This window comes from Amblyomma mixtum, chromosome 10 (genome assembly GCF_055824585.1).
Source record: "Amblyomma mixtum isolate Tamu chromosome 10, ASM5582458v1, whole genome shotgun sequence".
NCBI lineage: Eukaryota > Metazoa > Arthropoda > Arachnida > Ixodida > Ixodidae > Amblyomma > Amblyomma mixtum.
The window spans coordinates 24,124,082-24,144,899 of record NC_143021.1 but is presented as its reverse complement, the minus strand read 5'-3'; the positions used below and the strand labels follow the sequence as shown (position 1 = coordinate 24,144,899).

At 50.0% G+C, this 20,818-nt stretch overlaps 2 protein-coding genes and 3 pseudogenes across 2 annotated transcripts; all 5 read right to left on the bottom strand.

Annotated features, from left to right (window-relative positions):
- Window positions 1–327: 327 nt before the first annotated feature.
- On the bottom strand, window positions 328–1,429 carry LOC149325386 (uncharacterized; annotated as a pseudogene).
- Window positions 1,430–2,398: 969 nt separating this feature from the next.
- LOC149325385 (uncharacterized) lies at window positions 2,399–3,794 on the bottom strand (annotated as a pseudogene).
- Window positions 3,795–6,081: 2,287 nt separating this feature from the next.
- Window positions 6,082–7,302, bottom strand: LOC149325384 (uncharacterized). Its single transcript, XM_089564259.1, has one exon. It carries the CDS (start codon window positions 7,267–7,269, stop codon window positions 6,082–6,084), a length of 1,188 nt encoding a protein of 395 aa, XP_089420385.1. The 5' UTR covers window positions 7,270–7,302.
- A 3,703-nt stretch (window positions 7,303–11,005) lies between these two features.
- Window positions 11,006–12,510, bottom strand: LOC149325383 (uncharacterized). Its single transcript, XM_089564258.1, has one exon. It carries the CDS (start codon window positions 12,508–12,510, stop codon window positions 11,260–11,262), a length of 1,251 nt encoding a protein of 416 aa, XP_089420384.1. The 3' UTR covers window positions 11,006–11,259.
- A 3,846-nt stretch (window positions 12,511–16,356) lies between these two features.
- LOC149325382 (uncharacterized) lies at window positions 16,357–17,613 on the bottom strand (annotated as a pseudogene).
- Window positions 17,614–20,818: the final 3,205 nt, after the last annotated feature.

The window sequence follows — 20,818 nt, the reverse complement described above, 5'->3', positions numbered from 1 at the left end:
CGGTCTCTTCCTCCCCTTCTACTTTTGTCTCCTGCACGGCCAGTAAGTCAATATCGTGCTCTGTTAAAAGCCGGTAAACTTGGCTTTGTTTTTTCTGTCCAGCCAAGCCCCTAACATTGAGTGTGGCTACTTTCAACGGGGTTACAGAAGCCATTGTCGCAAAGAGTGAAGAGGCCAAGAGCATGGTGCTTACCCCACACGTCTAGCACATGGCTAGACGCCGTCGTTGCCACCGGAGCCATTCGGTGCAGGCCCCTGACCTTGCCGCGGGGCTGCCTTATCGCCGGCACGCTTGTCCGCCGAAACGTTGGGTTTCGGTCTGAAAGGTTACCGTCGGGATTGAGCAGTTTTTGCTGGCTGCTCCTCACCACTGAGAGCTGCCGCCTTGTCCCCTTCGTTGTCGGCCAGGCCATGAGGGCGCTTGGCTGGGGCGGTGCCCCTCGCTGAACGGGCGCAGCTCTGGTCCTGCTGTTCCTCGCTGATCATTGGCTCGGCGTCCTTAGTTGCCAAGATGTTCTCCCCGTTTGCCGATGTGCTCGCCTGACTCAAAGGTAATTCTTCCTCTTCGAGTTGCTTCCTTTGGTTGCCATTGCCACTAATGTCTCCGCTGGGAGGCCCTGATGCGTCGGTCGTCCCAGCAGCCTTGCCAACTTCCACGGCTCTCTTCGCCGCCTCCTCCGCCTCGACGACGTCCATCAGAAGCTCTGCCTTGTCGTCTCTCGATACCGCACCGGTAGCCACTGCGTATGTGCGAACACACTCACTGTCACCGTGGCCATAACGCCTGCACTTGGAGCACCGGGGTACCTTGCATTCACGTCGAACGTGACCCGTGCCGCGGCACCGTAGGCGCTGCATAGGCCGCAAAGGCACCACAACAAGGGCCAGCTCGCCGGCGACGCGTAACTGGTGTGGCAGGTCGTCAACCTTCATACCGGGTTTCAGCTTCAGGAGAACGGTCCTGGTTGTAGACCCCTTCTCCTTGACGCCTGAAACACGCCAACGCTCCCGGGTCACCTCCGTTACATTCCCAAAAGCCGCAAGAGCCGTCCGAATGTCGTCGTCGGCTAGACCGTGCAGCATCCAGTGCAGCCATAGTTCACCTGTTGGTCGGCAGGGTCGATGATAATGCAGCGCCGTCCTTTGACATCCAGTTCCTTTATCGCTGCCAACTTCTTCGTTGATTCGGTACTGTTGAGCGTAACCGCCAAAACGTGGTTGACCTGATACGCCCCCAACGCCACAACGTCGGGGAGCGCACCAGCGTTGGCGAGGGCGTCGCGGAAATCCTCGACCCTGTAGGGCCTAACTCGCACGTCGCCGTGCCAAAAACACGGTGTTTAGTATACAGCACGGCCGGTAGGCAACGTAGGCAAAATGATTTCGTAATCCTGTTCTTCCTTATCTTCAATCCTGTTTCCGCGGCCATCGACGGCCGCTATCGCCGCTCCGTGGGAGCTCATGATCCTGCGTCCGTACACGCCAGTGGCCGGAAGTAGAATGCTGCGCCACTCTGCTGGACGAGGAGGGAGAGAAAAGTTGCACGTATTTCAATTTGAATCAGCTGGGTGGCCAGACAAACGAGTAGGTCACGTGAAAAGGAGGAAGAAAAAAAATATAGCAGAGCGTGGTTTCGATCCACGGACCTCTGGGTTATGGGCCCAGCACGCTTCCACTGCGCCACTCTGCTGGACGAGGAGGGAGAGAAAAGTACCACGTATTTCAATTTAAATCAGCTGGGTGGCCAGACAAAGGAGTAGGTCACGTGAAAAGGAGGAAGAAAAAAAATATAGCAGAGCGTGGTTTCGATCCACGGACCTCTGGGTTATGGGCCCAGCACGCTTCCACTGCGCCACTCTGCTGGACGAGGAGGGAGAGAAAAGTACCACGTATTTCAATTTAAATCAGCTGGGTGGCCAGACAAAGGAGTAGGTCACGTGAAAAGGAGGAAGAAAAAAAATGTAGCAGAGCGTGGTTTCGATCCACGGACCTCTGGGTTATGGGCCCAGCACGCTTCCACTGCGCCACTCTGCTGGACGAGGAGGGAGAGAAAAGTACCACGTATTTCAATTTAAATCAGCTGGGTGGCCAGACAAAGGAGTAGGTCACGTGAAAAGGAGGAAGAAAAAAATATAGCAGAGCGTGGTTTCGATCCACGGACCTCTGGGTTATGGGCCCAGCACGCTTCCACTGCGCCACTCTGCTGGACGAGGAGGGAGAGAAAAGTACCACGTATTTCAATTTAAATCAGCTGGGTGGCCAGACAAAGGAGTAGGTCACGTGAAAAGGAGGAAGAAAAAAATATAGCAGAGCGTGGTTTCGATCCACGGACCTCTGGGTTATGGGCCCAGCACGCTTCCACTGCGCCACTCTTTTTTTTTTTCTTTATTACCGGTATCATGACACTCAATATACAGACAAAACACACCAGCCTGACTTCGGTTGGCGGAATACAGTCAAAATTTCTTCAGACACACCATTCCATCAAATACATTAATCCACTCAGGGGGTTCGGGTAACGCCTGATAGACTTCTCTCATGTAGACCATATGCTGAATGAAATTTTCGCGTACAGACCGAACATTAACATCTGCATGGCGGACTGCCATTCTGGTTTGCCACAGACTGTGGAGGCCCAGTAGCATGAACATATCAAAGGGGATGCCTTCATCACACTTGACTGGGAGAAACCGGATCCCGTATGGCGTTATTGGAAGTTATTTCTTTAGAGTTCGCTGCAGTATGTCCCAATGGAATATAGGGTCCCAACAGTCAATAAAAACGTGTTCAATAGTTTCTGGTTTTTTGCAGAGTAAGCAGTTAATTGTCCAGGGTACAAATATCCCTTTCTGATCTAGCCATGATTTTACGGGTAGTGTGTTCGTGTGCAGCTTAAAGAAAAAGGATTTGACTGAAGGTCTTACGGGCATTTTTTTAACCCGTTTTAAAACGTCCTTTCCTGGGCCCCCACAGTAAACAGACCTGTACATTGGTGTCGGCAGTAGATTTTCAATTAAGTCTGCATACAGTTGCTTTTTTGTAACAGAGCAGAGGTAATCCATTGAAAACCTTGAATGCAACATGCGGAGGGAAACAACAATTTCATGGAAGTAACCAGTCACACGGCGACATCTTATATCACTTGTAGTCACAATAAATTCAGGAAGCGCTTTCGCAAGTCGAACTTGTATGACTGTGCGCAAGAAACTGTCGCTTTGATCGCGCAGATAAAAGAAACGTGACACAATCTGCCTAATAAACAAATGAGAAAGACCCAGGCCTCCATCGCGGACTGAGCGGAAAAGGTTGGTACGACTCACCCTCTCCCAAGTTGAGCCCCATATGAACACAGCAAAAACCCGATGCATTTTCTGCACATTTGCGCGGGTCATACACAGCACTTGCAACACATACCAAACTTTGGCTGTCAAGAACAAATTGCAAGCAGAGGCACGCGCAAACATTGAAAGGCCGCGACCCTGCCAGTTTCCCGTCTTTTCCTTCATTCTCTCCGTTGCATCACTCCAGTACCTTGCGGGTTCCTGATAGTGCTCGAATGGCACACCAAGATACGTCGTAGGTGTGCCTGTCCATGTCGTACAAGCAAACCTTTCTGGCTTGATGTCCCAGTTACCGTGCCATATACCAACACTTTTTTCCCAGTTTATCTCTGAGCCCGTCAGCTTACAGAAAGCCTTAGCGAGGTTGACCACTTCCAACACACTCTCGCGATCTTGACAGAATACGGCTATGTCATCAGCATACGCCAACAGTTTTACCTCAGTAGAATGCATTCTGAAACCTCGTATTGCTGTTTTATGAATTACTGCTAAACAAAAGGGTTCGACATATATAGCAAACAGGAGAGGAGACAGTGCACATCCCTGTCTTACTGAAGATTGCACTGGAACCCTTTCCGTTAGTGACTTATTTATTATGAGCTGGGTACAACAATCGCGATAGGCCATCATTACACCTTCTAAAATTGTGCTGCCTACATTTGCATGCTTCAATATGCAGAAAAGGACCTCGTGTGACACCCTGTCAAAAGCTTTCGCCAAATCGAGTTGCAACATGGCAACTTGGCCGTCCATGTCGTCGCAGCATTCTAACACATTTCTGGCTACGTGAGTGTTCGTGAAGATTGTTCGACCTTTGATGCCGCATGTTTGATGCGGCCCAACTAAGTGCTTGATCACACCTTGCAGCCGCTTCGCGAGCACTTTCATAAACACTTTGTAATCGGTGTTCGTAAGGCTGATAGGCCTGTATGAACCTACTGACAGCAGCTTGTCACGATCATCCGTCTTAGGAATCAAGACGATATGAGCAGCTCTGAAGGACGGTGGCACCCGCCTTGTTTTATACGCCTCATTGATAACGCGATGCAACACATATGCTAGTTGATGGGCGAACGCTTTGTAAAATGTGGCTCCTAAGCCATCTGGTCCAGGGGACTTTCCTGCCGGCAGTTCGCCGATAGCGGCCTCGATTTCGCGGACACTTATCTCTTCCTCAAGACTGTCCCTGACGTCATCTGCTATCTTTGGCATACCAGTCATGAATTCTGTGATGAAAGTCTCGCTGACACGAGTAACGTTGCTAAACAACTCGCGATAATATTCCACGAACGCCTGCTCTATCGTTTTCTGCTCACCCGTCACCTCGTTCTTATAGCGGATCTGTTTGATTTCATTTTTTGATGCATACCTTTTCTCGTCAGTAAGAGTGCGTTTATTCGGTGCTTCCCCAAGCCATAATCGTTCACCTCGTGCACGAATCATAGCTGCCTTATATCTTTCATTGTCTATCACCTCAAGTTCACTTTTGGTTATTCTTATTTCGTCTGCCACTTTTTCAGGCTCCAAACTCACAGCGTTTAACAAGTATTCTAGCTGGCGCTGCAGAGCTTTCTCATTCTTCATCTCATTTCGACGCTTGATGCTTGCTCTTTCAATCGCTGCCATCTTTACTTCATTTTTAAGTTGTTCCCAGGCAGCCGAGTAATTTTCGGGCTCATCATTCACTAGCCGTCCTAATTTTCCTTCAACTCCTTTAACAAAGGGTTCATCATTGAGCAGTTTAGCATTCAACTTCCACAGGTGCCAGTTAAATCGTGGCTGCTTTTGCTTATTGCCAATGACGAAACTTACGAGGCTGTGATCAGAGAATGAAACAGGTATAACATTGTAGCTTTTGCAGTGGGGGATTAGAGCTAGGGACACGTAAACTCTGTCAAGCCTTGCTTGACTACCCTGCTGGGCGTGAGTGAATTGTGGCCGCCCGCCGCTTGTTATAGTGTGACCTACATCCTCCAAGTTATAGTCATCCACCAAGGACCTAAGTAAGTCGGCGCTTCTATCATGTACGTAGGCCACTTTCGATCTATCCTCCGAAAAGCAAACACAATTAAAGTCTCCCAGCAGAATAACATTTCTTTCACAAGGCAGATACTGATTAAGTTGTTCAAAGAAAACACATCTCTCATTGACATTGTTGGGGGCATAGACACAAACCAAACGCCACTTTTCCCCCGTCAACGAAAAGTCCAAGACGATGAGGCGACCATTTTCAGCCACAGTAATCATTTCCTCAATAATCCCCACACTTTTGCGTATCAATACAGCACAGCCGGCAGATCTTCCTACTGCATGGCATACACAGACATTAAAACATGTTGTGAATGGTGACACCATACGATCAGTCTGCTCTTGTTCTTCCACCTTTGTTTCTTGTACCGCGATTAGATCTAGCTCGTTCTCCATGCAAAGGCGGCTAAGCTGGTATTGGCGTCGTCTTGCAGCCAAGCCTCTGACATTAATTGTCGCTATGCGTAGGGAAGAATTTAAGTTGTTCGCCATTTTGAATCAAGTAAGTCAAGCAGAAAGATACGAATGGTGTCATTAGAAACATCACTGACACTGTTCTATCAATTCTAAGGTGAAAAATTACAAAATGACACAGCATAACCAAGTCCAGTGAAATCTTCAACCGTACCTCGAATGTGTTGCTCGAAGTTTCCGTTGTCTCTTCCATTTCGAATCAGAAGTCCGGCACCTTCGACGGCACCAAGCTTGTCCGCTAAGTGGGCGTCACCGCCGACTTTCTATCCGGCGGGATGTTCGGTTTCGGGCGTAGCGTCGCCCGTCGGACCCCCGGGGTCTTTGGCGGGGGTTCATCGTTATTCGGCTCGTTTGGTTGTCCATCCTGGGTAGCTAGCTCATCATGAGTTCTCTTCACCACCACACTTGTGCCTTTCTCGCTCGCGTCCATTGCCTCAGCATCGTCTGTTGGAATTGTTCCGCCGTGCGAGCTTAGAGAGCTTGCACCCGCAGACGCGTTCGATGTAGCATGCTCCGGTTTAGAAGTAGTGGGAGACTCAGAATCACTGGCCTGGGCCTTGTGGTCATCTCCGGACTTCTGTTCTGGAGACTTCGCGTCCTCGCCACTCTTCTCCTCTGCTCTTTTCAAAGATTCCTCAACTTCGGCTTCATCCATCAACAGGTCGTTGACGTCTAATTCCCTCGTAGCTTTCTGCGTGACAGAGGCATACGTCTTCTCGCACTGCTCTTCTCCGTGGCCGTATCGGTGGCATAGTGCGCAGCGTGGCACGCGGCAGTCACGTCGAATGTGGCCGGTACTGCGACAGCGCAAGCATAGCGGGGCCCTGCCGGGCACCACCACAAGCGCCAGTTCACCTGCAACACGGATCTGATGTGGCAAGTCGTCCACCGTCACGCCCGTCTTCAAATTTAAGGCCACCAAGCGCGTCGAGGACGCTTTGTCTTGCACACCTTGAGCTCGCCACCGTTCACGGGAGACGTCCGTCACTCTTCCGTACGGCAAGAGCGCCGCACGTATGTCATCGTCCAGTACGTTGTGAAGCATCCAGTGAAGCTTGATACGCAAGGCTTGGTTGTTAGGGTCTATCACAACGCACCGCCTTTCCTTCACAATCAATTCCTTCAAAGCCAAAAGCTTTTGCACGCCGTCTCCGTTTTTGAAGGTTACAGCCCATACATGACTCATCTGATACGCCCCCAGGGCGATAACTTCAGACAGCAGGCCTAGGCTAGCCAGTGTGTCACGGAAGTCTTCCACACGATATGGCCTTTCACGCACATCGGCATGCAAAAAAAGAGTGTTTAAAACAACTCGCCCTGTAGGTAGCTGAGGCAAAAGCACTTGATAATCCCGCTCATCGGAGCCAGAAATCCTGTTACCGCGGCCCTGCTGGGCCGCTGAAGCCGCTCCTACGGAGCCCTGCATCCTGCGTCCGTTCACTAGCGTGGCCGGAAGCAGAATCTTCCACTGCGCCACTCTGCTGGACGAGGAGGGAGAGAAAAGTACCACGTATTTCAATTTGAATCAGCTGGGTGGCCAGACAAACGAGTAGGTCACGTCAAAAGGAGGAAGAAAAAAAATATAGCAGAGCGTGGTTTCGATCCACGGACCTCTGGGTTATGGGCCCAGCACGCTTCCACTGCGCCACTCTGCTGGACGAGGAGGGAGAGAAAAGTACCACGTATTTCAATTTAAATCAGCTGAGTGGCCAGACAAACGAGTAGGTCACGTGAAAAGGAGGAAGAAAAAAAATATAGCAGAGCGTGGTTTCGATCCACGGACCTCTGGGTTATGGGCCCAGCACGCTTCCACTGCGCCACTCTGCTTTTTTTTTTCTTTATTTCCTGGCTTTGGAAAACAACACGGCACGAAAAAGAACAGACAAATCACAAAAACAATAATACAAGACAATGAACACACTGAAAGTCATACTCAGCCAGCGTCAGGCTGGCTTCGTCACATTAAAACTCCCGCAAGGACAACAAAGGCTCTACCCTTGAGAGCCACTCGGGAGGTTCCGCAGCCGCTTTTTGTATAGCGACAAACCAGTCCATACACTCTCGGAAATAAATTCGGGCAGGGCGTGCTTCCCTGTCACAGTGATAGCCTGCCATTCTTGAGCGCCATATACAGTGGAGACCCAGGAGCATAATTAAATCAAATGGAACCCCGTCGTCATTATCAATGCTTAAATATCGAATGCCATGCGAATCTAGGGGGAAGTCTTTCTTCATAGTCCGTTGCAAAACATCCCAAAAATAAACCCCTTCCCAACAATGTAAAAAAACATGGTCTACTGTTTCCGGCTGCTTACAGATTAAACAATGCGAACCCCAAGGTAGAAATAAATCCTTTTCCTCAGAAAATTTCTTTACTGACAACGTTCCGGTGTGTAATTTAAAGAAAAAGGTCTTAGCTCCTGGCGGCACCTGCATTTTCTTTACCCTCTTTAAGACGTCCGAGCCTGGGCCTCCACTGTATAAGACTCTATACAAAGGTTGTGGTAAAACAGTGTCACATAAATCGTGGTACAGCTTTTTCCGTTTTACACAGGACAAATATTCATTAGAGAAACGCACTGAAAGAAATCTAAGACTTGCGACGACCTCTCTGTAATAGCCGAAAATACCACACGTAACTTCTTCGGTGGAGACAACAAACTCCGGCAGTAGGCGCCGCAGCCTAACTTGGCAGACAGTGCGCAAGAAAGGGTCAGAAACGTCGCGGAAAAACAAAAACCGATTGACCACTTGCCGCAAAAAGAGGTGTCCAAGTCCCAAGCCGCCGTCTTTTACCCGACGGAATAAATTTGTTCTGCTGCAGCGTTCCCATTCTGCAGCCCAAACAAAGACAGCGAAAATCCTGTGGAGCTTCTGTATGTTTACACGCGAACAATGCAAAACTTGCATAACAAACCAAAGTTTACTGATAAAAAAAAGGTTACATACAGTAGCCCTGGCGAAAATCGATAAGTTGGCACCTTTCCACTTCTCCGCTTTCTCCCTTAGCGCTTTCGTCTGCTCTTGCCAATATTGCTCGCTTTGGCGGTAACCATCAAGCTCGACACCTAAGTACTTGGTTGGGGTTTTTGCCCACGTCACATTTGCAAAGTGGTCAGGCTGCGATGGCCACCGTCCATGCCAGAACCCAAGGCACTTGGCCCAGTTCACCCCGCTTCCGGTAACCTGAGAGAACTCACGGACACATTTGACCGCCTCGGTTATACTCTCATGGTCAACCGTACAAAGTGCAACATCGTCCGCGTAAGCCAGCAGCTTCATCTCGGCTGCTTGTAACTTAAACCCTTTTACGTTATCATTGTTCAATATTTTAATACACAATGTCTCAATATATATACAAAACAAAAGAGGGCTGAGAGGGCAGCCCTGTCGCACCGAACGCTGCACGCTAATGGGGCCCCCAGACTCTTATTTACGATCAATCTCGTCGTGCAGTTTCGGTACGCCAGGACCACGCCCTTGCGGATAACTGACCCAACATTCGCATGGTCCAAAATAGAAAACAAAATTTCGTGATCGACACAGTCAAAAGCTTTCTCAAGGTCGACCTGGAGAATGGCCACCCGACCATTCGAGTCATCACAACACTCAAGCACACTTCGCATCTTATGAATATTGGACATTATTGACCTCCCTTTTATCCCACACGTCTGGTGTGGCCCAACTATATCCTTAATCACCGTCTGCAACCTCCGAGCCAAAACCTTCATAAAAATTTTATATTCAACATTCGTAAGTGCTATGGGTCTGTAGGCTGTAACCAGTCGCAATTTATCTATTTGATACGTTTTAGGAATGAGCACCGTATGGGATGACCCATATGACGGAGGCAGTGCATTTACTGTGTAGGCTGCGTTAAATATCACGTTCAAAATAGGGGCAATTTCGTGCTTGAATTCTTTGTAAAAACGCGCGCTGAGCCCATCTGGTCCCGGCGATTTACCGGGGTTTAAACTGGCGATTGCATGCTCCACTTCGGCTTCACTGATAGCCATTTCTAATCTCTCTTTTACGTCATCACCGAGACGCGGCATCGCCGCCAGAAACTTATCTTTAAACGTGATAGTGTCTACCACGTGGGAAGCGAAGAGCGCTTGGTAATGCTCGTTGAAAGCTGCTTTTATGTGGTCGTTGTCCGCCGACAAGACACCGCCCCATTCTATTTTGTCGATGTGGTTTCTTTCAGCGTTTGCCTTTTCCAACCCTAGCGCTCGTTTTGATGGCGTCTCCCCTGCAGCTATGTCTTCTGCCCTTGCCCTTACTAACGCTCCCCGATACCGTTCTTCTTCCATCAATTCTAGTTTTTGCTTTGTTTTCCTTACATCTTCAGTCCATTTCCCCGGCGCTAGAGATTCCTGTTGAAGCAGCCTATGGAGCAGCTTCTTTAACTCTGTCTCTTTCTGTTTTTCTTGAAACCGTATACAGGAAGCCCTCTCTATTGCTTTAATTTTTATAGTTTCTTTACACAGCTCCCACTGTTGCCATATGTGCATATTTTTACCGGGGCCTATTTTTGCAATTTCATCTTTTACTATGCTGGTATACAGTTCGTCCTGCAAGAGTTTATTATTGAATTTCCACATTTCCCACGAAAAAGAATTCCCTCTCTTTACCATCCCAAAACAACATTTAACTAAACAATGGTCTGAAAAAGATACTGGCACAACATCGTAACTATGACATTCAGGTAAGACATCGACGGATGCATAAATGCGGTCCAGCCGTGCATGGCTAGAACCCTGAAAGTGTGTGAGCTTTACTGCACGCGTTCCCTCAAGACACTCTGCCACATCTTCCATGTTCCATTTCTCAACCATTAGCGATAACACTTGTGTGCTGGCATCTCTAAAGGGTCGAGGGCTTGTCTTATCTCGCGCACTAAGTACACAATTAAAATCGCCCAGGACGATCAGCTGTCTGTCACTACGAAGGCGCTCTTCGATGCTATAAAAAAACTGCGCCCTTTCTTCTGCTTCATTAGGCGCGTACAGACAAATAATCCGCCACTCGACGTTATTCAATCGAAAGTCAAGGAAAACACACCGGCCCGACATACAAGAGAAATGAGCTTGCACTTCTAGCCCCGGCAACTTCTTTAGAAAAAGAACACAGCCAGCCGATGTGCCTTCAGCGTGGCTGACTACAGCAAAAAACGAGGACGTGAAACGTTGCACCATGCTCCCGGTCTCTTCTTCGCCGTCTACTTTCGTCTCCTGCACAGCCAGTACATCTATGCCGTGCTCCGTTAAAAGCCGAAAGAGCTGGCCTTGCTTTCTCTTTCCTGCCAGACCTCTAACATTCAGGGAGGCGACTTTCAGCGGAGATGCAGGAGCCATTTCTACATAAGAAGAAGAGACCGAAAGCGTGGTGCTTACCTCTCGCGTCCAGCACATGGCTAGACGCCACCGCCGCCATCGCCGCCGGCGTCATCCTGAGCGTGCACCTGGCCCAGCTCGGGAGGCGCCTTGTCGCCGGCGCGCTTCTCGCTCGCAAGGTTAGGGCGCGGCCGAAAACTGGCCCGCCTTGCTTGAGGCGTCTTTGCTGGTGGTTCCTCTACGCTGGGCGCCGCCTCCTTGTCGCCGTCGGGGCTGGTGTCTCCATGGGGACGCTTCCCAGGCGTAGCCACAGTGGTCGCACGGCCACCGGTGTTCTGCCGATGACCCTCGGTAGGCTCCTTCGCTACAAAGTCCATCGGCACTGGTAGGCTTTTTGCATCGCCCGAAGTCGCCTCCTTTGACTGAGGCGAGTCTCCCGTTGGTGGCTGGAGTCCTGGTGCACTGGCAAGGGGGACGTCGCCGCTTGAAGTCGCCGACGTGTCCAGCGACACAGGGAGGTTGCCCAACTCGTCGGTACCCCTCGCTGCGTCCTCAGCCTCCGCGACATCCATCAGCTCCGCGCTGTCTCCTTTACCTCCGAGCCCGGTCGCAGACGCGTAGGTACGGACGCAGTCCTCGTCCGCGTGTCCGTAGCGCCTGCACTTGGAGCACCTGGGAACCTTGCAGTCGCGACGAACGTGACCCGCGCCGTGGCAACGCAGGCACTGCATCGGCCGCCCGGGCACCACCACGAGAGCTAACTCGCCGGCGACTCGAACCTGGTGGGGCAGGTCGTCCACCTTCATACCTGGCTTCAACTTGAGCAGCACTGTTCTCGTGGTGGATCCCTTCTCTTTCATTCCTTGTACGCGCCAACGCTCCCGCGTCACCTCGGTCACGTTTCCGAACGCCGCGAAAGCAGTCCGGATGTCGTCATCGGCGACGCCGTGCAGCATCCAATGCAGGCGCAGCTTTACCTGCTGATCCTCCGGGTCGAAAACAATGCACCGGCGTCCCTTTACCTCAAGCTCCTTCAAGGCGGCTAATTTCTTCGCGGCTTCTGGGCTGCTGAAGGTTACCGCCCACACGTGGTTTACCTGGTACGCCCCCAACGCCACGACGTCGGGGAGCGCACCAGTGTTGGCGAGGGCGTCCCTGAAGTCTTCGACCCTGTAAGGTCTCACACGCACATCTCCGTGCAAAAAAACTGTGTTTAGAACAACACGTCCGGTGGGCAGGGTAGGCAAAAAGATCTCATACTCCTTGTCTTCGGCGCTGAACCTGTTTCCGCGGCCATCGATGGCCGCCGTCGCCGCTCCGTGGGAGCTCATGATCCTGCGTCCGTACACGCCAGTGGCCGGAAGTAGAATGCGCCACTCTGCTGGACGAGGAGGGAGAGAAAAGTACCACGTATTTCAATTTAAATCAGCTGGGTGGCCAGACAAACGAGTAGGTCACGTGAAAAGGAGGAAGAAAAAATATAGCAGAGCGTGGTTTCGATCCACGGACCTCTGGGTTATGGGCCCAGCACGCTTCCACTGCGCCACTTTTCTTTTTTTTTTATTGCCTGCTTAGACACATACATCACAAGAAAACAAGAGAAGTATACACACACTTAATGGTACATGGCGTCGGTATGGGTTAAAACCATCAACCACACCTTGGCTGACGTAAGGCGCTAAAAGCGTTTCATATGTACAAGAGGCTCAATTCTCGGTACCCATTCAGGCACTTGTTTCAAAGTTTTGTAGGTTTCCAAGAATCTGCCTACAGACTCGCGAAAGTACTCCTGCTCCGGCCTTGCATCGATGTCAGCATGTCGGGCCGCCATGCAGGCCTTCCAAATACAGTGCAATCCCATGAGCATTACTGCATCAAACGGTACACCTTCTTCATTTTCCACTGCTAGGAAACGAATCCCACGGGGGTCAAGGGGCAGATCTTTTTTCAATGTTCTTTGAAGAATGTCCCAAAAGAACACTCCTCCCCAGCAGTTCAAAAAAACATGCTCGATAGTTTCTGGCTTTCTACATATAAAGCAATGATCACCCCATGGAACATACAATCCTTTCTCTGCCATCCAAGTTTTTACCTCCAACGTTCCGGTGTGCAGCCTGAAGAAAAAGGACTTGGCTCCCGGAGCTACATACATTCGCTTCACTGCGCTTTAAAACATCGCTGCCTGGATGGGTGCTGTACATTGTTCGATACAGTGGCACAGGAAAAACCAGGTCTGTAAGGTCCTTGTATAGCTGTATGCGTTTTACTTTTGCAAGATATTGGTAGGAAAATCGTGCGCTGAGGAAGTTACAGGAAACCGCAACCTCCTTCAGGAATCCAAAAACACCTCCTGGTATACACTCGGTAGATACCACAAAATCCGGTAAAAGTCTGCTCAATCTGATCTGTACTACAGTACGCAAAAACGGGTCCTTCACATCTCGAAGGAAACAAAAACGGTTGACCACTTGCCTCAGGAATAAATGCGACAAGCCCAGGCCTCCTTGACTAACTCTCCGGAAGAGGTTGGTACGGCTTGTCCTCTCCCATACCGACCCCCACACAAAGATGGCCAATACACGGTGCAACTTTTGTACATTGGCGCGTGAGCAGTGCAAAACACTTAGCACATACCACAGTTTGGTAACAAAAAACACATTGCACACAGTGCTGCGCGCAAACATAGACAAGTCCCCTCCTTTAACCTTCTCCGTTCTTTCACGCACTTCTGCAACTTGGCTCCGCCAGTAGGGCTCACTGTCGCGGTAAAACTCTAAAGGAGAACCTAGGTACCTCGCTGGTGTATCAGCCCATTGCATGTTAGCGAAAGTGCCTGGTTTCGTCGCCCAAGAACCGTGCCAGAATCCAAGGCACTTGCCCCAATTAACAGCGCTGCCGCTGGCATCACAGAAACGCTTAACAATTTCCACCGTTTTCAAGATGCTCTCATTGTCAACGCAGAAAACCGCCACATCATCCGCGTATGCCAACAGTTTCACTTCGGTTAGCTGTAATTTAAAGCCTTTTACGTAGCTGGTGTCTATTATACTAAGGCAGAAGGGTTCGATATATAAGGCAAAAAGTAATGGTGAGAGGGGGCAACCCTGTCGCACGGATCGTTGCACCTCGATCGGTGCTCCTACCGATTTGTTGATTACTAGGCGCGTTGTGCATCCCCTGTAAGCCATTGCGACACCCTCTGTGATAACTGCTCCCACGTTGACGTGTTGCAAAAGTGTAAACAAGATTTCATGTGGTACACGATCGAACGCTTTCTCCAAATCGAGCTGGAGCATTGCGACGTTCATGTTTAGTGCATCGCAGCACTCCAGCACGCATCTCGCCGTGTGAATGTTAGTGAATATTGACCGATCCCTTATACCGCAAGTCTGGTGTGGTCCAACAATCTCTTTTATAACCGTTTGAAGTCTTTTAGCCAGTACTTTCATATAGATCTTGTAGTCGACGTTCGTTAAGCTGATTGGACGATAGGACTTTACTTGCCTTAAAGCGATTGGATCCTCTGTTTTGGGGATGAGAACTGTATGCGTGGCCAGGAAAGAAGGCGGTAGGCGCTTCCGCTCATATGCGTCTTCTAAAAGGTGGGCTATTATAGGGGCTAATTCATTCTTGAAAGTCTTGTAGAATTCGGCGCCTAATCCATCTGGTCCTGGTGACCTCCCTCGTTTTAAGTCATCGATAGCCAACTCTATTTCAGCGACAGTAATCGGGCGCTCTAACACCTCTTTTGAGTTGTCATTAATCTTAGGCATTAAAGCCAGGAATTCTGTCCTGAAGATTTCTAAGTCTACCGCTCTAAGCGCAAATAGACCTTTGTAAAACAGGGTGAAAGCATTTTCGATGTCGTTCTGTTCGTTCAAAATAATGCCGTCTTGTTCAACCTCGGAAATCACATTCTTGCGGGCCCATTTTCTTTCCCTTGCCAGTGCTCTTTTAGTTGGTGCCTCACCGGTTATCTCTTTATCGGCTCTGGCTCGTACAAGCGCACCGCGGTATCGGTCGATATCAAACTGTTCGAGCTTATGTTTGAGCGAACAGATGTCAGCCTTGAACGTGCCTGGAGCTGAGTTTTCTTGATTGATTAGCATTTGCAGGCTCTTTCGTAAGTTCGTCTCATACTTATCATTCTCGTACTTTATAGCGCTAGCTCGTTCCAACGCTTTCATTTTAGTTTTTTGCTTGAAAGTCTCCCATTCTTCGCAAACCACTTTGGCTGTATCATCCTTAATTTCTTCAAGCATACTTGACACTTGTTCCTTGAAAACGTCGTCATCTAAAATCTTCGCGTTAAACTTCCATAACTCCCATGTGAATTTATTTTTATTTTCTTTCTTGTTCTTAATATCAAACCAGACAAGACAGTGGTCGCTGAATGACACAGACTGCACATGGTACTCTCGGCAAAGCGCTGTCAATTCGGCCGAAACGTACATTCTATCAAGCCGGGCGTGACTGGCTCCTTGGAAATGCGTAAAGCGAACGCAGTGGTCGTCTTCCAAGCATTCCGCTACGTCTTCGAGCCCAAATTCATCGATTAAGCTTCGAAGTTCTGCCGTGCTGGCGTCTCTGTACGGTGTATCGTTCGCTTTATCTCGCGCCGCTAAAACACAATTAAAGTCTCCCATCAGTACTAGTTTCCGATCGACATCGCAATAATTTTTGAGTCCCTCAAACATCTGTCGTCTTTCCTCGAGTACATTAGGAGCATACAAGCATATCACCCGCCATAGCACTGAACCAAAACTAAAATCGCAAAGAACCATACGTCCTGCAATGTCCGACCGTACGGCCTGCACCTCAAGCCCCAAATGTTGGCGCACAAAAAGAACACAGCCTGCGGATCTCCCAACCGCATGGCTCACACACGCGTAGTAATGTGACATGAAAGGCAGCATCATACTCTCGGTCTCAACATCTCCTTCAATTTTCGTCTCTTGTAGGGCAATAATATCTAAATCTTTTTCCGTTGACAACCTATATAACTGCCGTTGCCTCCTCCTCGCACATAGCCCTCGGACATTGATTGTGGCGAATCGCAAAGCTCTATCTGGCAGCGCCATTGTAGTATGGAAGGAGACCAAGAGGATGGTGCTTACCGTTGACAAGAAGCATCCTCAGCGCCAGAACAAGCGCTCGTCCAGTCCCAAAACTTACAACTACGAGGCCGCCGGCGGCGGCGGCTGCGTCGGCGGCGTCGGCGGCGGCGTCGTCGCCCTCGTCGTCGTCCTCCGGTCTGGAGGGATGTTCGGCCGAGGTCGCAACGTCGACCGACGCACGGGAGCTGCTTTTGACGGTGGCTCTCCGTTGACGGGCGGGCCAGAAGATGTGTCATCTTCCTCGACGACTTCGTGCGAGCGTTTCGTCGCCGCGGCGGCGGTGCCCTCGTTTGATGTGTCCATGTTCTGCTCCCCCTCGCTGGCGCTTCCCATCGAGGTCGCGTTTATCTTCTCGTCCTGAACCAACCTCGCCGTCGATGGGTCTTCTGTTCTCTCAGGTGTGCCATTTTCTTCGAGGTTCGGAGTGCCTTGGCGTACTGTTTCGCCCGAGGCTTGCTCAGCCGGCTCATTTCCAGCCGTAGCTTTGTCTTCCGACTCCGCCTTGGCTGCTGCTTCAGCATCAGCTTCATCCATTAGGAGCTCCGAGTTATCGTCACTCCTCGCGGGCCCTGCGACGCTGGCGTAGGTACGCACGCACTCGGTCTGTCGTGGCCAAAGCGACGACATAGCACACAGCGCGGTACCTTGCAGTCACGACGTATGTGGCCTGTGCTCTGGCATCGCAAGCAGAGGGGTGCCCTGCCCGGCACCACGACAAGGGCCAGCTCACCAGCAATCCTAAGCTGATGCGGTATATCTTCCGGCTTCACACCGGCCTTGAGCTTCAAAGTCACTGTCCGGGTCGTCGAGCTCTTGTCAGACACACCATTCACCCTCCAACGCTCCTTGACCACATCTGTCGCTTTCCCGTACACTAGCAAAGCCGCCCGCACGTCGTCGTCGGGGACGGTGGGCAGCAGCCAGTGCAGTTTCAACCGTAGGTCCTGGTGAGACGGGTCGATGAGAACGCAGCGATGGTTCTTCACTTGCACTTCGTTGTTGGCGAGCAGTCTCTGCACACCTGCGTCACACTTGAAGGTAACTGCCCACACGTGATTCATTTGATACGCCCCCAAGGCCGTAACCTCGGGGAGCAGATTCAAATTCACCAGCGTATCCCTGAAGTCTTCTACTCGGTAGGGCCGTGCTCTCACGTCCGCATGCATAAAAACGGTATTCAAAACCAAACGCCCTGAAGGCAGACTAGGCAAAACAACACGATACTCATCATCCGATGCAGAAGAAAACCTGTTACCGCGGCCGGACACGGCCGCTGATACCGCTCCAACGGAGCCCATTTCACACGCGTCCGTTCGCTATCGCGGCCGGAAGTGGAATCCCCCCTGCGTCCGTTCACTGGCGTGGCCGGAAGCAGAATCCCTGCGCCACTCTGCTGGACGAGGAGGGAGAGAAAAATACCACGTATTTCAATTTAAATCAGCTGGGTGGCCAGACAAACGAGTAGGTCACGTGAAAAGGAGGAAGAAAAAATATAGCAGAGCGTGGTTTCGATCCACGGACCTCTGGGTTATGGGCCCAGCACGCTTCCACTTTTTTTTTTCTTTATTGCCGGGCTTCGACATTACAAAACAGAACATAATAATATGTACATACAGTATACACAGTTAGTCAGGATCCCAAAGAGTGGGCCTGACTTAGGTTAAAATTCTCTTAAAGTTACGAGGGGTTCCAGCCTTGGTAACCACTCAGGAACCTCCACTATTAGCTTTTGTTCTTCCAGAAACTTGTGCATACTTTCTCTAAAATCCATACGGGCTGGCCGTGCGTCAGGGTCACAATGATACCCTGCCATGCGGGAGCGCCATATACTGTGGAGGCGCACCAGCATGACTAAGTCTAACGGTACCCCATCCTCGTTCTTGGTTGGCAAAAACCTTATTCCGTATGAGTGGATTGGAAGCTGTTTCTTTAAAGTCCTCTGCAGCACGTCCCAGAAATAGACCCCTTCCCAGCAGTGCAAAAAGACGTGATCAATTGTCTCCGGCTGTTTGCATATGATACAATGCGACCCCCAAGGAAGAAATATCTGTTTTGCCTCAAGAAAAGTTTTCACAGGTAAAGTTCCAGAGTGCAACTTAAAGAAGAAACTCTTGACTCCCGGTGGTACCTTCATTTTCTTTACTCTTTTCAATACTTTGTAGCCCGGCCCTCCACAGTACATGGCCCTGTACAAGGGCACCGGAAAGAGGATGTCACACAAATCCTTGTACAAATCTTTCCGGCTCACATTACTCAAATATTGTTTTGAAAATCTAGCATTAAAAAATCTGACGCTGGCAACTATCTCTTTGAAAAACCCAAACATGCCACCCGTCATACACTCAGTTGAAATCACAAAGTCTGGCAAAGCCCTACCGAGCCTTACTTGGCACACTGCACGCAGAAAAGGATCATTAACATCGCGCAAAAACAAGAATCTATTGACCAATTGCTTCGCAAATAAATGTCCAAGCCCGAGTCCTCCATCCCTCACTCTTCTGAACAAATTGGTACGCGTACACCTCTCCCATTTCGAGGACCACACAAAAACAGCGAAAATACGATGAAACTTTTGTACATTAATTCGCGAACAATGCATCACTTGCATCACATACCACAGTTTGCTGATGAAAAACAGATTACACACTGTGGCTCTCGCAAATATAGATAGATAGGACGCTTTCCACTTTTCAGCCTTATCGCGTGTTTCTTGCACCTGCCGTGTCCAATACGGTTCGCTGTCGCGGTAATTTTCCAGCGGGACACCCAAGTATTTCACAGGGGTGGTGTGCCAGGTCACGTTAGCAAACTTTTTTGGGGTCACTGGCCACTGTCCATGCCAGAACCCCACACACTTCCCCCAGTTAACCCTGCTCCCCGTCACAGTGCTGAAACGCTTGACCCCGTCGACCGCGTTACGAATGCTATCGTGACTCACGCCAAAAACAGCAACATCATCTGCATATGCTAGGATCTTGACTTCAGCCGTCTGTAGCCGAAATCCTTGAACAGCATTATTTCTTATAATGTGCTTACACAAAGTTTCTATATAGATACAAAACAAAAGAGGACTGAGGGGGCAACCCTGGCGAACAGAACGCTGAACGTTAATGGGGGCCCCCAACGATTTATTAACAATTAACCTGGTAGTGCAATTTCTGTACGCCAAGGCCACACCCTCAGTGATAATAGTGCCTAAATTAACATGATGAAGGATAGAAAACAATATGTCATGCGCAACACAGTCAAAAGCTTTTTCTAAATCTAGTTGGAGAACTGCCACACGAGCGCCAAGGGCGTCACAGCACTCCAACACACTTCTTGCTTTGTGAATATTATAAGCAATAGACCGCCCCTTGACGCCACACGTTTGATGAGGGCCAACGATTTCTTTAATTACAATCTGAAGTCTGGCAGCTAGCACCTTCATAAAAATTTTGTAATCGACGTTCGTCAGCGAGATGGGCCTATATGCTGTAACCAGTTTAAGTTTCTGCGCGTCATCTGTTTTAGGAATGAGTACTGTATGGGACGTACCGTAGGATGGAGGCAGAGCATTACGATTGTAGGCTTCGTTAAATAAAGAAGACAGCAAAGGGGTTAATTCACTCTTAAACACTTTGTAAAAAAATTACCGACGATTACGTTACTTCCTAATGCGAAATTTGAGCGCAGCAAATAAGCTGTTTCACCTTTTCGATAGATTGAGGCAAAGAAATCGAGCAACACATGTATGCGCTATCACAGAATTTATTTTTTATTTTTCACACGTATTCGCAATTTCGGCTCGGGCGGTGCACATATACAGATCCGCCGCCACCGATCTGGCTCTGATTGCCACCGCACAGGGGTTGCATTGGAGGAGGAGCGAAGAAAGGAATTAAGTTCGAGCCGGCGCTTTGACAACCGGAAACTCGCAGGAAGAGGGGGGAGGGGGGCGGCGTGTACACCCAGCGGCAAACGATTGGGGCAGAAGCGCGCGCAGCAAGCGGACAACACGATAAAGGGAGGAGGGAAGAGATAGCAGCGACTGACTGATGCCGCTGACGCCGATAGCGCTGGGGGGATGAAAGGGGGGCGGAGCTGGTTACGAGGCCGACGGCAACGCCGACGCCGACGACGACGCGAAACCCAGGAACGGACGCCAAAGAGCTGCGCTCTAAAACAGCACTTAAACCATCCGGGCCTGGAGACTTACCAGGGTTTAAGCTTTCTATAGCGCGTTCGACTTCTTGCTGCGTAATCTGCTGCTCTAAAATTACTTTTTGCTCGTCATCCAGCCGTGGCATATCTTTCAAAAACTCGTCTCTAAATGCATTCGAGTCGACTTCATGTTGCGCGAAGATTGTCTGAAAGTGCTCAAAGAAGGCCAGCTGTATGCTATCGTTATCAGAGACTGAAGTGCCTGCCCATTCTACCTCGTGAATCTGGTTTCGTCGAGCGTGCGCCTTTTCCATTCCAAGCGCCCGCTTAGTGGGCGTTTCTCCCGCGACCAAATCTGCCGCTCGCGCCCGGACTAGCG

Excerpts from the sequence above, each read along its gene's own strand:
- LOC149325383 (XM_089564258.1), bottom strand. The coding sequence starts at position 12,510 with ATGAGCTCCCACGGAGCGGCGACGGCGGCCATCGATGGCCGCGGAAAC.
- LOC149325384 (XM_089564259.1), bottom strand. The coding sequence starts at position 7,269 with ATGCAGGGCTCCGTAGGAGCGGCTTCAGCGGCCCAGCAGGGCCGCGGT.